The following is a 15,895-nucleotide window of genomic DNA, read 5'->3' as shown; positions in this document are numbered from 1 at the left end:
CAAATGAACTTGTTCGGGTCACCTTTGAGGGGCTGTGTGATTTAAATTTCCCTATCTGCTCACGTCTTTGTCACGATCTGCTCATGTCTGCCAGACTTTGCACAATTGGATGTCTTGTGATTGATTGTAGAAATCTTTGTGCAGCCCAAAATGTGTAACCACACCGACTGTACATTTGATCAAGTCTTCCTGTGCAGATAGAACTGCTGTCAGCCATTCAGAAGTGTGCATTTATCATGACTATGGTATAATGCCTTATGCAGGCACCCACTATGCAAGTCATGCTTATATTCATTAGAAGTACGCCATATGTAAGTTTAGAGAGTCGGTTTTCTTGGTTTATTAAGGTTAAGTCAGTAATCAAGCAACCAGTTGAACTTCACTTTTTAACCCAAGGCCATTTAGGCCAGTGCTGGTGGTTTTTGAAAAGTGCTATATAAAGACAATTATAATGAACGTTTTCAGTAAAGGAAGACCCATGTGGTCACACAGACCTAAGGCTGCCATACACGGTCCACCTGCTCATTAGATGATTAGATTAAACATTCACACACCGATGGTGCAGCAATCCGGGGTTCAGCGTCTTGCTCTTGCCCAAGGACCCTTCGACATGGGACTGCAGGGCCAGTGATCAAACCACCAACCTTCCGATTGGTAGACGGCTGCTCTGAGCCACAGTCGCCCCATGCAGATGAACGGCGCCTGGCCCTGACTCATCCGCTGCCGAGCTTATATATATATATATATATATATATATATATATTTTCTTTTTTTTTTAAAGGGAGTGCAGTTACTGAGTGTGGTTTCCATGCTAGCCCTGACAGATTGATGGAGCATCAGCGGCCAACAACAAAAAGGCGGGACTTAGCGAGGGGTCACATGGTTCAACAATAAGGGTTGCCCGATGGCCTGGGGCAAGTAAAACGCCACATCGGGCAAGTAACTATAACATCCCCGTATAATAAATTACGTTATCGTTCTTTTGCCCCCGTCGGAGAATGCTTGTTGAATAATGACTAATTAAGTATTTTTTGGACATTATTTTACACTTTAACGTTTTTTTTTTGCATTTTACCCCCCCCCCCCCCCGATGCTTTCTACATTTTCTTAAATTTTTTTTACGCTTTTTTGATGTTTTCTAAGTTTGACATTTTTTCATTGTTATATTTTTACTTTTTTGGCGCTTGGGACGGGTTTTTTTTCTTTAAAAATAAACTATTTGTATAGGGGCCAGTAAAAATGGACTTCGGGCAAGTAGATTTTTTTTTTTCTTGCCCGACGAAACCTTAACGTTGAACCCTGGGTCAATTCAGGTTCAAGAAATCTTAAAGCAAGCATTTCCTTGTCTGCACTGTACTGCTGTCACTTTGTAAGGTAGGAACAGGTGTCTCAATAATCGGAAGCCTATGTGAAAGAATGTTCTTGGGCCACAGGAGATTATTACAGTACTTTGGTTAGCCACAAGGACAAACAGGCAGCAAGGTGGACTCCACCACACCACTACCAGCTCTTTTGCTACTACTTTTAAAATGGACAAATCTGCTCATAACAAAAATATTGGCTAAGTCTAATCCAAATGCATTTAATATAAAGAGAAACACAAGGCTGAGACTCTGTGACGAAGTTAAGATGCCGTGGTTGTTACTACATTAGTAATGCGGAAGGTGCAGTATAATGGAGATGTCATTTAATTTAGAACTGTTCATGAATCCAGAATACTCTATTGAAAAACTATGATGATACAGCAGAAGGTGGATTTTAGGCAGACATGCACTTAAGAGTCTGAAAGTGGAAAGGGCACTCAACTCAGCTGTGTGCAGGTATGAACATATGGAACTTATGTACTCTCTTTTTCCCGTTTTTATGTATTTCCATCATCCCATGTCATTGGGTACACTATATGACAAACTCTTTTTAGGCTATATAGGACATTATCATTCAGTTAAACAGTATATATATATATATATATATATATATATATATATATATATATATATATATATATATATATATATATGTCTTTTTGATACTAGTACTAGGAGTTGCCAATTTTTTTTTTCCCCAATTGTGGTTGCAGAAACAATATTGAAGCAATCACAGAAATAGTTTCTAATGAACTGCATGCAAGTGTCACAAAATCATATCAATCAACTTTCAAATAGAGTAGCTTATTCATTTGCCAACATTTCTGATCCACAACCAACACAAGGGTTTCTCTCTGTGCATTTGCCATTAATTTGCTGTACTACAGTTCAATAAAAATGTGAAATATGACATGTAGAAGGACCATCAATGTATCATCAATGGGGGTTTCTTATTGCCAGATAGCAGCAAAAAGGGAGCAAAACAGTTATTTCTCTGTACAGCTTTAATGGCACAATTAATAATTCACTCCGTGGCAATGCTACCTTTTCAAAGGAAGACATACACATAGCACATAAAGACAATCTCAAAATGACATAATTTCAAGTAAAAAAATGCAGCAATATGATTGACAATAATAGCATCGGTAGCCACAGAAAATACAATGAAAGCAACATATTCATTCTAGCTAGTCAACAATTGGGGGGGGACATCATCTTAACTACACCGGTAGGGAGAACACTAGGATTAAACTTGCAATTTACCGATGATAGACAAATCCTGTTTTTTTTTTAAATTTGGTAGCATTTCGTATGCTCCCCACCCATGCCTTATTTCGGTTCTTCGGAACTTTGGTTCCCATTAGTTTCTGAAATTCACCAATTAACATTAATTTTCATCTTGCGCCAAAGAAAAAGAGTGTATAAAAGTAGTTTAAAAAAACCCGCTATAAACAAACTATACATCAATCTTTATAGTTAATCAAATATTTGCATTCAAAATAGTCAAAAACACTCAACTCCTGAGAGCATGATTGTTGTCAAAAACATTAACTACTGGGTCTGACATAGTTACCCGTTGTTTTCTGAGCCATGAGAAGTCTGGTGCTGAAGAAATGTATCCAAGCATGAGAATGTCTCAGTGCACTCAGTGCATTCGTAAAGAACCTCTGAAGAATGTCCTTTATCATTTTGAGTATGGTCCATATAGTCATCCTCTATGTCCTTTTTTAAGACAGGGTCCCCACTAAAACCAGTGCCGTGAGATGTTTGCCCAACATCATTTGCTTCTTCAGTGCTTGGGTGATTATGAAGGTGAAGCTCAAGGGATGAAGAGTTCCTAAATTGAGCTGGACACCTTGGGCACTTACTGGGTTCCTTTTTGTGATAGCGCAAGTGCCGTTGGTACACACACAACAGCCCAAATCTCTTTCCACATTCCTGACACTTGTAGTTAACTCTGCCCGCTTTCCCCGATTGTTTGCCCGTTGAAGGCTGCTCTTGTGATGGCATTTGTTCATTGTCAGAGGAGCTATTGGTTTTCTCGTCAGGAAAGCTTGCGTTTTTCTCGCCATTTAGAGAACTGGGGGAAGACCCATTTTGTGGATTTGTGTTCAAGTGTTTCAAACCTGGTTTCTTTTCCATTTCAGCTTTGTGGTACATGGCTATATGCCTTCTCAAATCACAGCGCTGTGGAAAATGTCTACCACATAATGTACATGTGTGCATAGTACCCTTATGGTATCTCATGTGCCGAGATAAACTACTGGAATGATTAAAGACCCGATGACAGTGCTTGCAAGGATGCAGCTTGCCATTTGGATTACTCCCTCTTCTACGTCTGCCTTTAGGTGGCATTCTTCGCTTAAAGGTTCTTTGTGATTCTTGATTCAGCTGATCTATTTCCTCCTGAGTTTGATGTGTGAGATGATGCTCCTTTAGAGCTGATAACTTTTGGAAACGATCCCCACACAAACCACATCTGTATGGTGTGGAAGAGGATTCAGTATCAATCTCATAGCTAGTATCCCTAAAGATTTTACTATCCCCATTCTTAACATCAATAGATGGACCATTACTGTAGCAGTTTTCAAGTGGTGTGTCTTCTATGTTCTTAGAATTCAATTCAATTTCGATTTCAGACCCTAAAGTTGGATCAGGCTCTTTTCCTTTGCAATGGTGCAGTGAATGTGTCTGAAAATCTGACATCCAGAAAAAATTCAGCTTGCACTTTCTGCAAGTATATGTTTTCTCTATCTTCTTTTCCAGCTTATTCACAGAGTTATCTAAAGCTGTAGCCTTGGGGAACAGGTGATTTTCTTTTTGATGAGCATTAAGTGCATCCACTTTAAGGAATCGCTTACCACAATGACTACAGCAGTGAAACCTTTCATTGGCGTGGCCTTGGAGGTGTTTCTTAAGGTCCTGTCTACCTTCAAAGATCTTACAGCACAAAGTACACTTGTAACCTCGCTCTGTGTTTCGATACTGCTGGTGACGATGTAAACTCTGCAGGGTGTTAAATGATCTGCTACATATCTCACAACTGTAATGGCCCTGCCGAGACTTGTCCAAATTCAAGTCTGATGGCCTTTGCTTGAACACATCTCTATAAGGAGAAGGCTGTGGCCTTAGAGTTGGAGACACTGGTTTGACAGCGGATGGGAAATGCGATGGCAGGACTCCAGGAGATACTGGTTTTATGGAAGAATGTGACTCCAAGCCATTTACAACTGCGAGTGTGCCATTGTCTTGTAGCACATATTCTCGAGAGACTTCAAATCCATTGGATGAGCCATCGAAGGAAAATGACTCCAAAGGTCCATGAATGGCCATGTGGGTCAACACATTAGAGTACTGACTGAACCCATCACCACACTCCGTGCATATGAAGGTACTTGTTTCTCCACCCAACTGCATTGAAGCAACAGTATACACTGATTTCTGTTTTTCCATGATGAAATTATTTTGGCAATGTGCTGATGGCATCACTTTTAAATCTGCAAGTATGAGTAGAACTCTATCCAGACACCCACAAAATTGGTTTCCATGTGAGAATCAGTATGTCCACTCTCCCAACAGACAGTTTCTACAAGACGTCCTTTCAAGTTGTTCATCACTGTTCATCCCTCTGCGAAGAGTTTCCATGTTGTATCAGAATCTGAGGGGATAAAATGAGAATTAACAAACCACTGAAGCCCAAATTTGAAAACAAAAATTCAAAATGTATGCCAGATGACTGTGCAAGGTTACTTAATCATTTCAAATAACCAAATTCAGGCAGATGACATGTTGACTAATTCACATTGATTACCAATGCTATATTCAAGGAAGCAATGCATTCATTTTTACATGGAAATTGATTTAATTTGCCTTATGAGACTGTTCACTATTCTACCTATTTACAGGTCTTTGAAGTCTGGTCCTGGTCCTAGTACCTTGCCTGACCACTAGGGAGCACCGATCTGATATGTCGAATTGGCATCGGCAACGGTACTGACCTTATTAAGCGAATCAGGTTTTGGTCATTACATGATCAATTCACGTTACACGCAGTTTCTTTGTTAAAGGTGCTGTAGGTAGGATTAGGAAGATCCAGGACTTAGCCAAAAAATTTAAACATCGACAACTTCTCAGTCCCTCCCCCCTTTTCTGCCCCAAACGGTCTCCTAAGCCCCTCCCCCCACAAGGGAGAATGAATGTGTGTGCATGAGCAGTGATTGACACGCAGTTAGACACCCCCCCTGGCCCTGATTGGTGCATCTGAACAGGGAGCTGTGGATTTTTGCAAATCGCACTACAGGGTGTAGGTGGTGCCAGAAGAGCCAGATTTTTCTTTTTTAAATGACCTGCTTCATGTAGTTCTACTTGAACATAGGGTCCGTTTCAGCAAATATGACAGAAAGTTAGTTCTATAAGTCTTACCTACTGCATCTTTAATGTCATCATAAAATTGAGTCTTTCTGCTATCAGATGCATTAATCCAGTCTCAAGTTTTAGTGCCACAGCATTTGATGGCATCAAACATGTCATCAACCAACTTGTTCTTTGCCTTGCTATCCTATGGAAAACCATTGCACATCTTAAGTGGTTGCAGTTTACATGGCTCAGAGCAACTGTCCCCAACCGAAACCCGGAGCATGGCACCGGTGACAAAATGACCAGTATCTAGCAACACGGATTTCGGTGCCACTTAAATGCCTGCGCTACTCTCGGATGCTCCCAAACGGACGTTAGAGGTAACAGAAACATCGCTGCATGGGACGCTAGTTAACACTACATTTGGCAGCAGGTGACGTTAGCCTACCATTAACTAGTAGCTGACTTAAACACGATTAAAATGCTGACAGCTAAACAGTGTAAAGTAGGGCTGTGTATTGGCAAGAATCTGGCGTTACGATATGCATCATGATACATGGGTCACGATTGAATATATTTCGATAATGTGCGTAAGGCGATATATATTAGGATTTTTTAAAAGTATAATTTTAGAAAAACTAATATTTAAAAAAAGACATGATGTTAATAAAAGTCAAAGAAGTTTAATTTAGGTAAACAATTCAGTACACAGAAAATCAAACTGCCAGTTTGGGATTGTGGTAAACAGGTTCTTAGTGAGCCAATGTTTATATGCTAAAGTAGGCCAAAGTTCAGCCGTAGCTACATTGTTAGCTTCTAGCAAAAAGTCAGGCACTGCTAGGCACTGTTAGGCAAGGACACTAGTGGTGCGTCTCAGCATAGCCATCTAGCGGTAGGGGGTTTAAACACAACATAAACGTGAACCACTGTCTTACATGAATATTTTTGAACGTTTAAAAAAAAAAAAAAAAAAAAAAAAAATCGATATTGACTTTTTGAAAATCGATACAGTATTGCAAAATAAAATATTGCGATACTCAAGTGTATCTATTTTTTCTTACACCCCTAGTGTAAAGTCAAAATGTGACTAGTTTTTTTAGTAGTATTGGTTCAGGCATAGGCACCGTTTTAAAAGTTGTTTTAACAGCGGTATCGGAGCATACACACATGCCGGCTCTGCTATTTTCTTAAACGCTAGAATGACGTAGACATTTGCGCAAAAGCATAAACCTCAAGCAACTTACGTAGGCTACGGCGTAAACTCTGCGTAATGCCCCCGCAGAAGCATAAATCCCGCTCAAAGGAGGTCACCAAGAGGCTTCTGATACTGGGAACTATAGCTGAGCTGGACACACTTTGCATTTTTGTCTGTAGTTTGACTCTTTAGTTCCACTACCTTTACCAGCTATTTGCTAACTGAGTCTAAATGCTTTTTGGCGCTGAGCAGACAAGTGCACAGTAGGCTTGGGCCGGTGTAAACATTTTCAAAAACAGTTTGATATTAATAGGGTTTGGTAACGCACATTTTAAACTGATACCTGAAATTTGGTTCCGGTACCCAACGGTACCTTTCCCTCTGTAATAACAACATAATTCAGTTCAAACCTATTTATCTTAGAACATTTTGTTATTTATTTAGAACATTTAACACTCCACACTAAATAAAATACCTCTTTCTCCTTGCATGTTGCTGAAATGTGCTATAGAAATAAAGTTGCCTTGGCTTAAAACCTCCAGCCTGACAGACCAGGTCACCAGGGCATAGAGCACACTGCTGGTGCCTGTTTGTCGCAAAGGAAGCGTAACCGCACCGCGACTGCTTTTAGCTCGCCATTATATTATATTGCAGTGAATCCTGTCCACATGGAGTGAAGTGTAACCATACTTGGAACCGCTTTACCGGCATTGCCGTGACTCACTGTTTGGGATGTCACGAGAACCGATACTTGCGATACCTTCCGGTTCTAAAATGACTAAACACCGACGAGGCCCATTTTTTTTTAAGCACCGTAGGCACCGTTAGCGACGATGCCAGTGTTAGCAGCATCGGTGCTGCGCCTCTTCCGGAACTGATGGGGGCAGTATATGCTTCAGAATGTTCCAGTCGATACATTCAGAAGTAGGAGGTCACGAAGAAGTGACCGAAGTCACGCCCTTCTACTTCCGGTACATGGGACATATCAGAGAATTTCGAAAAACTATGAACGAGAGTCAACGGAAATATATTCTACCCAACCTAAAAAACGGCATGTTCACTGCAAACTCACGGTCCTCTCTTCCTGATTTACAGCCCCCCTCTCTTGGCTTCAAATAACTCACCGTTGTCAGCTACGGCCGATGAACAGGCTACACATTGTAAACAACCGTGGCCGCTTGCCTGCTCCTCCGGTAACATTAGCCAGCAGTTAGCATGGCGGCGTTAGCCACAGTTAGCCAGGAGCAGTCGGGATCACTTTACTGGCTGTGTCTCAATTGTTTTTGCAATTGAAAAATTCAATGTGAGTACACGAATATTGAAATGACATAAAATATCTCCATCTTTCAAATACATCTCCAATATTTACCCGAGGTTTGTAACGTCTCTGGTCACGCAACTGTTATAAACACTGTTTTGTTTTTGCACAGTAGCCTACCTTTTGAAAAGATGCCTGAAAGTCTGCAATGTGTCAGGGGACACTGGTTGTTGCACTATGACCATTAATTGCACTTTATTATGTTGTTCTATGCTCTATTGCACATGTTGTGTATGTCTTGTTATGACATTTTGATATTTTTCAAATATTTTAATAAAGAAGTTCATGTTTCAAGTTAAAGTACATGGACTGGAAAATTTGGCACCGTTTGATTTAGAGTAAATCGTTCCTCAGTAGTACCGACGTAATTAGGTTGGTACCCAAAAAAGTACCAAATTCGGTACCCAACCCTAGATATTAAGCCAAACAACGGACCATTATACCGAATTTTACCACTAGGTAGTGGCACTTTGACTCAGTCGCTCTGGGTAGGACTGATGGAGAGCCCACAATAAGACCGTAACGACTTCAGTCCAGTTGGTGGCGGTAATGCACCTCTAAGCCATGACACTTTTCCTGCATCGTTTAAGCTTTGCCTAGCCTTTTTCAGCTCACCTCTTTCGTGGGCTTAAAATCTGAAATGTTTCCATATCAGCGGCACAGTTTAAGCTTTCTTTGAGACCAACTCTGCCATCGTCTTGTGAACCCCAAAAACACATGAACTACAGCGTTATTATGGATTCCACCTGGTTTCTTGGCAAGACCCACCCTACGAAGCAGCCCGATTGGTTGAGGTTAGGCATTGACTTTGAGTAGTTAAGGTTAGAATTGCTGATTGGTCAGGGGATAGGACATGAACAAATAGGCTTCCGTTAACCCCGCGCGAGCATAGACGCCTGGCCAATCGTAGCGCGCCAATGCTATTAAAGGGCGGGGTCTTGCCTAGAACTGCAGTGAGTTCCATAACAACGCACCGCTACTGAAATGTAATGTTCTTCATAGCGCCACTCAGTAAAATGCTGTCAGACACTAGCGGCTACTAGGTGTTAAAATTAATCATTGCATCGATGCATCGCAATGCGGACCTGGACGATTCTGCATCAATGCAGTGACAAACCATAATTAATTTTTCGACTTTAGCTTAAGAACTGCTCTACTTAATAATAAAAGTGCTAAGCTACTGAAAAGATTAGCTATTTTATTCAGAAAACAGCGACATTATTGAGAAGTAGAAGCAGTTAAACTAGTAACGATGAGAGCGGTGAGAGTAAACCCGAACAGTAAAATTGAGGACCAGACAGCTAAACATTAGGATGAAAATCCCAATAAAGCACAGTAAAACGCTTTGTCTTTAGATTCATCACTACGAGTGACCCCGTATACATTGTTTTCAAGTTGTCATTTAATTCATCATTAAGATATATGGATTTTAGTTGCTTTAAAGAATTCACCTAGGAAAATTACTTTGCACTGTTCATTTATACATATAGCCTAAAGAAGTGTTTCCTAACTTTTTGAAGGCATGCCTACCAAGACAATTCACAACCTAAGCATAGGCTGTTTGAGGGGAAATTTTAATAATCATTTTTTTGATGCAGAGTTCAACTTTTCTGGCTAGATGAAGTGCATCAGATCAACGTTACTGCAAAGCACGTTTTCAATTAATGATATGGCAGTCAGTGTCAGTTGTTTAGCTGTATTTTGTGTCTATTTTAGCATAATTCTGCAGGTGAAGCCCATTTCTACAGTGCTGCTGCTGTTTGAAAACTACATCTTACCTCAGTAGAAAATAAGTGTTAAAGACTAGTTGACAGCACCTGCCCAATCGTGCAACAACAGATCCAGCCTAATGCTTCTTCTCTCCACAGATCATACAAAACACAACAGGACACTACACAATATTTACGGTTTCCAATAAAAAAAAAATAGCTTTGGTGTAGGTTATATTTTTTAAATACATCAAAATGTTTTCATTAATTTGAATGTAGGCTTACTGTAGTCATATTCTGTTATTCAAAATACTAAAATAAATCAAGTATACGTCTCAGCAAAATGAAATAACGAGCATATGAGTGTTTTCAAAAGAGCGCAGCCGTTTTGGGGATAAAGTTAGTATTATTAACGTTACCAAAATAAAAAATGATTTACATTTTCCCAGGCGTTGTCCAAGACCATAGACTATGGTCTGTGTGCAGCATTTCACGAGTATGTTAGAAAGAGATGAAGCTATGCAGCAAGGGGGCGACTGAATCCTTCCCTAACAGACATCTATTGTCGATAGGCAGCTAGTTAACGTTAGCCTGCCTTGAAAGCTAATGTTGAATTGAAAATAATACGGACTGGTAAGGGCTCCTTGAAAGAGATAAAGCTACAGACAGGCATGAAGTACGATCAGCCCACAAACTGCTTCAACTAAACGTGAAACTGTGGGCTAACATTAATATTGTGGTCAGACGATAACGTTAGCTAACGTTAGCTGATGCTAGCTAACGCTACATAGCAAGGGGTGAAAAGCACTGTGATTTCAATATAACCAGAAATTTAGTAATCAACCAGTTAGCTCGATATAGACATAACTTACCACGCAATCTGATACATCTCAGAATAAAGTGAATTTCATGTGCAGCAACCCGTTAGCACTGCTCTGTGGCCGGTAATAACTGTTAACTGCTGCAGCATAGGCCGGAGCTATCTCTCCCGGAGCATCGATGGTAGGATGGTTACGACTAAGACGTCATGACGCACGCTGCATACGTTTATGACGTTTTTACGAAATACATAAAAGACACCCTACAGTAAAATGCTAAAATGTCCCCATACACCCCATGTTCATAGGTAGGCTACTTTACATTTAATAATAAGACCCCTAAACGACTAAGAAACTCAACTAGCAGAACTATATTGAACGTAGACTGTTGTATGGCCTTGGATTAAATTGTCCCACAAATAGGCTACTCACGATTCTAGTTGACTGGAGTCAAGTTTTCCACAAATACATTATTGGATTGTATAAAACAACATCTTAACACTGGTTTTAAAAAATGACAGTGGGTTATTAAGATTTGAAATACCTTGCATTCACCATTAAATTATCTTGTAAAAGGATGTAGAAAAATGAAGAAAACAATAAATACAAATAGCTTATAAACTATTCCACTAATAGAAAATGTACACATTTGTCATAGATTCTGCCTAAATTATTAGAATAATACTCATAGATGTAAAAGCTAGCCTACTGATAGTCCAATGAGATATTTATGGCTGACATAATCACAAGTGACTGAGGGTCAGGGAAATGAAAACAGTATGATAATGTTATCAAAGCAATTCCACAATCTATAATTGTGATGTCAGTTTATATCCAAGCAATGTAAATCCAAATCTTCCTACTCTTTTGGTGAATGGACACCCTTTCACTAATCTAAAATTGCCCAACACCGAAATCCTGAAAGCCTTTGTCGTGGAATTATACTAATTTTCATGAAACAGAAACTCAATTTTACAATAAACAATATAAAATTTGCACCAAAAGTTAAAGAAGTCCACTTTAAGATTCTTAATAGTCCAGGTGATATGTGTTTTTTCGAAAAGCATGAAATTTGGTACACTTGTACAGCATGCATGCATGCATGCACTTCTGTATCCTAACCATGCAAGGACTGGAGTCAGGATGTTTAGTAAAGCCTGAACCAAAATTCTTTAGTACTTTCCAAACTGCGTCATGAAAACATTGGTATTAAACAACATGTCCTATCAGCTAAAAAGGTCACGTGAATGGGACATATCAGTCCTTATTTGGCATACTTTAGAGACATTATATATGTCTGTAAGGGGTATAATTTCCAACAGCTGCTTTCCTCGACAAATGCAAGCTGTACATTCAAAAAGGGTGAAGATTAACCAAGAGATGGTGTCTGTGGGGATTGTCATTGTGCACAATTTTCTCTCGTCTTAATGATAGAGGAAGTTGGGTTGAGTTGGGTATAAGACTGGCAAGTAGTTGGTGACAATGCTGTACAAAATGAACTAGCTATAAGCCTGTTTGTGCAGTGGTTTAAAAATAATATTTTACACCCTATATTTAGTAAAAAAAGCTCTGTCATTTCTATTTCACTTAGGTTACATAACACACACACACACACACACACACACACACACACACACACACACACACACACACACACACACACACACACATATATATATATATAAAGCGTAGCCCACAAAAGGCATCACAACTTATTGTACAATATTACCATCAGATATTTCCAGATTCATGTAAATAATGTAGGTGTAGTTAAAAGGTGGTAATGTTTACAGCTTGTTTGAGGGTCTATGTATAAATATAACAGAAGCAAAACAAGTAATTTTAAATATACATTCTGTGTCAAACTTTGCTATGTACAGTTTCAATAATTATTTCTACTTGTCATGGACAGCTTCAAACTTCAGTATTAAGAGGTGACTTCCCAGTGCTCCGACTGGTGTCCACTGACTTTGTGTCAGTGTGAGAGCCAGTAACCTCTTCCTGGAAGGCAGTCTCCAATAATTTCAGGATGGATTTGCAGACTTTATCCTTCAAATCTTGGCCTATGAATTTCTTGCTATAACTTGTCTGTCTTCTGGAAATGACAATTTATAGAACCTCTGTCCTTTGGGAAACTCCAAAAGAAAAACTGCTAAGTATACTCAAACAATTCAATGCATGAATTGTGGGTTGTTGAGACGACTAGCTGAGAAAGAGTGGAGGTACAACTTCTGATGTCTACCATGATGCATATGCACCTGCTGCATAATGTATTTTTCTCTATGTCGGTTGAGCTCATGTTAATCAGCCCTGCAAGCAAAAGATACTATGTTTTTTCCTAACATATTATTAGATTCAATGAGATAATTTCACAACTCTAGGTCACTTGTATGTTCCTTCCTGTCGGCATCTCTTCCTGTTAGCATCCTGTTAGACTCTCCTAATCAGATTCCCTCTCAAATTCAGAAAAGCATGTGAAGTGCAACTGCTATCTTTAGTGTGTTGGGGATAAGTTATTAGTAAAAAAAAAGACTTTTCATAAACCATTACAGCTATAATATTAAAGGACATGTAGGGCTCTAAGGTTTTCTCCAAGAATAAAGAGTGTTAATGTATTTAAAAAAAAAATAGCATATTAAATGTAAAACAATCAAGGGGGGGAATTGGAGCACACTAACTGATTTTCTGCAAAAAGCACTGTTTGTATATTGTTGTGGATTTCCTAGGCCGATTTTTCAAATTAAAGAATTTGTAGGGAGACAGGATGGTGCAATTATATATATATATCTTTATTCAATCAAAAGACCCTGAGTATTTTCTGCAGCAAAAGACTAGCAATCTTGCTCTTTAATGCAAAACAGCGCTATTAATGATGAGTCAGCCACACATTTGACTTGAAATATACTTTAAGATGTAAAACAGTTCCCTCTGCTGGTAAATGAATTTGATGAAAAAAGGCTATAATGATAAAAAGAAAGACTGCCAAGAGCAAAATGTACATTATGTGATTGGGAACTTGGTAGCTATGATAAATTATCATGAGGTGTTATCAGATGAGTTGTGTGTGTGATACAAACATACCTCCTCTGGTATCTACAGTATCAGTGTATGATACTAGAAACAATATGTAGAATTATTTAGTGATTATACAGTATGTGTTATGGGTGGAAAACCGACAAGTCCAAATAATATTTCAATAACGGAAAATAATGATGGCATCATCATCATCATCATCATCATCATCATTTACAGATTATTTAAAGAGTTAGCCAACCGGGCTAAGAAATATTAAAATAAAAATACAATAATTTACATTAAAATAATGCTTTTGTAGACATGCTCATGTTCCATAAAATAATATTCATAAACCACATTCATACAAAGAATAAGTGGTCTGTATGTTGTCCAAGGGTTAAGGAATAATGAAAAACTAAGTTATGTAAACCCTACAATTGCTACCTTCGGAACATAATTAGCTCATATGTAGGTATTTATAATACAAAAACATCAAAACATTGTTATTTTTTACAGTTACATTTATGTGAAAAAGATTTGCTGTATGTACTGTTACAGTATTTGTTTATTCATATCGTGGATAACCTTATACCTCAGCAACACTATCTGACTTCTCATTGCTTTGACTGGTGACCATAGACTTTTTGTAGGTGTGAGAGCGAGAAACCTCTTCCTGGAAGGCAGTCTCCAAAACATTCAGGATGGATTTATGAACTTTGTCTTTGAAATCTTGGCCCATGAACACATATAGCAGTGGGTTTAAGCAACTGTTGAGAAAGGCCAGGCTGGTTGCTATAGGGACTCCGATAGTGGTGACATGGATTAATGTTTCACTTGCATGATTAGAATTCACTATCTCAATTAAAGTCATACCATAATAAGGAGCCCAGCACAGGAAAAAAGTGGTGATAACTGCAGCGATGATCTTAATTGGCGACTTGATTGGCTGGCCAGGGTACGGTTTCTTCTGAGACGATGGATTATCACAGCATAACAGGAGACAATGACAGTGAAGGGAACAACAAATCCCAGGAGGAAGCGGGTGATGGTCATGGCCTGATGACGAAACTGTCGCAGCTGATTAACAGACGGTGTTTCATAGTCATCAGAAAAAGCAAAGTTGTTGTAGCACTTAATGTTGTCATGGATTCCAGTGTCCCTGAAGATGGAGCGCTGAGAATCAGAGCCAGAACCCAAACACCCAGACTCACAAAGGACGCCTTGCGTACACTTCGATGGTTCTGGGCCCAGATGGGGCACACCACAGAAACACATCTGTCCACACTGATCACCACCAGAATGTAGACACTGGCAAACATGTTCAGAAAACTTATAGCGCTGTGAAGTTTGCACATGAACTTGCCGAAAGGCCGGTGGAAGTCCATAGCTGTGTGTTGATGACATGATGTTGATAGACTGTCTCAGCTCAGCATGTTCATCTCTATAGTCATACTCATTGTCATCATCATACAAAGAGCCATTTCTTCCAGTGGCATCTGTTGTATCGTTGTGATAGAAAGGTACAGTAGTAATTTTCTGCATCCTTGTCTTTAGACCTGCAAAGACAACATGAACATTAAATATTCATATCTTCTTGTGAGCCAAGAGGAAATTTAAAAAAATGTTTCTGAACTTTTCATGCCAGTCTCTTGTGCCAATAAAAATAAAATAATCTTTGTCCATCAAAAAAAGGAAAAGCAGACAGCTCTCTGAAATACAGAGTTTTTGCTTTATCTAAGCCTTTTTTTAATGTAAGTCCAAGTTAAGATATTTGTCAAGGTATGCTACCTATATAGCCCTCATCAGGTGCTTTTGTTGTCTCGTTTACCTTGATTAAATTCAAAGGATGACATATTCTTATAGCAAGAATAAAAGTACCTTTCTTCAAGTTCGTCAGTCGGATGACGATGTGTCTGCAGCAGCAGTAATCATGGTTGAAATCTGAAAGACTAATGAAAGCCGCAAGCTCATCATGCTAAGACTCCTGATATATGTGATGTCACCATTACATCAAGGCGGGACCACATGTAGCACAAAGTTCTCATGACAAATTCCAATTGTACTGTCAATGATTATTATTAAGAACTATTGCTGTTTATTTCTATCATTTATTTGTTTAA

General features: G+C 39.1%; 1 protein-coding gene and 1 pseudogene across 1 annotated transcript; both read right to left on the bottom strand.

The window, feature by feature from the left end:
* Nucleotides 1-2,352: 2,352 nt before the first annotated feature.
* Nucleotides 2,353-10,961, bottom strand: si:dkeyp-84f3.5 (uncharacterized protein LOC334144 homolog). The gene is made up of 2 exons (XM_031298842.2): nt 10,815-10,961; nt 2,353-5,022 (listed from the first exon to the last, which is right to left on the bottom strand). Exon 2 carries the CDS (start codon nt 4,848-4,850, stop codon nt 2,934-2,936), a length of 1,917 nt encoding a protein of 638 aa, XP_031154702.1. The 5' UTR covers nt 4,851-5,022; nt 10,815-10,961; the 3' UTR covers nt 2,353-2,933.
* Nucleotides 10,962-14,146: 3,185 nt separating this feature from the next.
* Nucleotides 14,147-15,737, bottom strand: LOC116049309 (annotated as a pseudogene).
* Nucleotides 15,738-15,895: the final 158 nt, after the last annotated feature.

This window comes from Sander lucioperca, chromosome 10 (assembly GCF_008315115.2).
Source record: "Sander lucioperca isolate FBNREF2018 chromosome 10, SLUC_FBN_1.2, whole genome shotgun sequence".
NCBI lineage: Eukaryota > Metazoa > Chordata > Actinopteri > Perciformes > Percidae > Sander > Sander lucioperca.
Note: the sequence above shows the minus strand (reverse complement) of the source record. Positions and strands in the feature narration are given on the sequence as shown.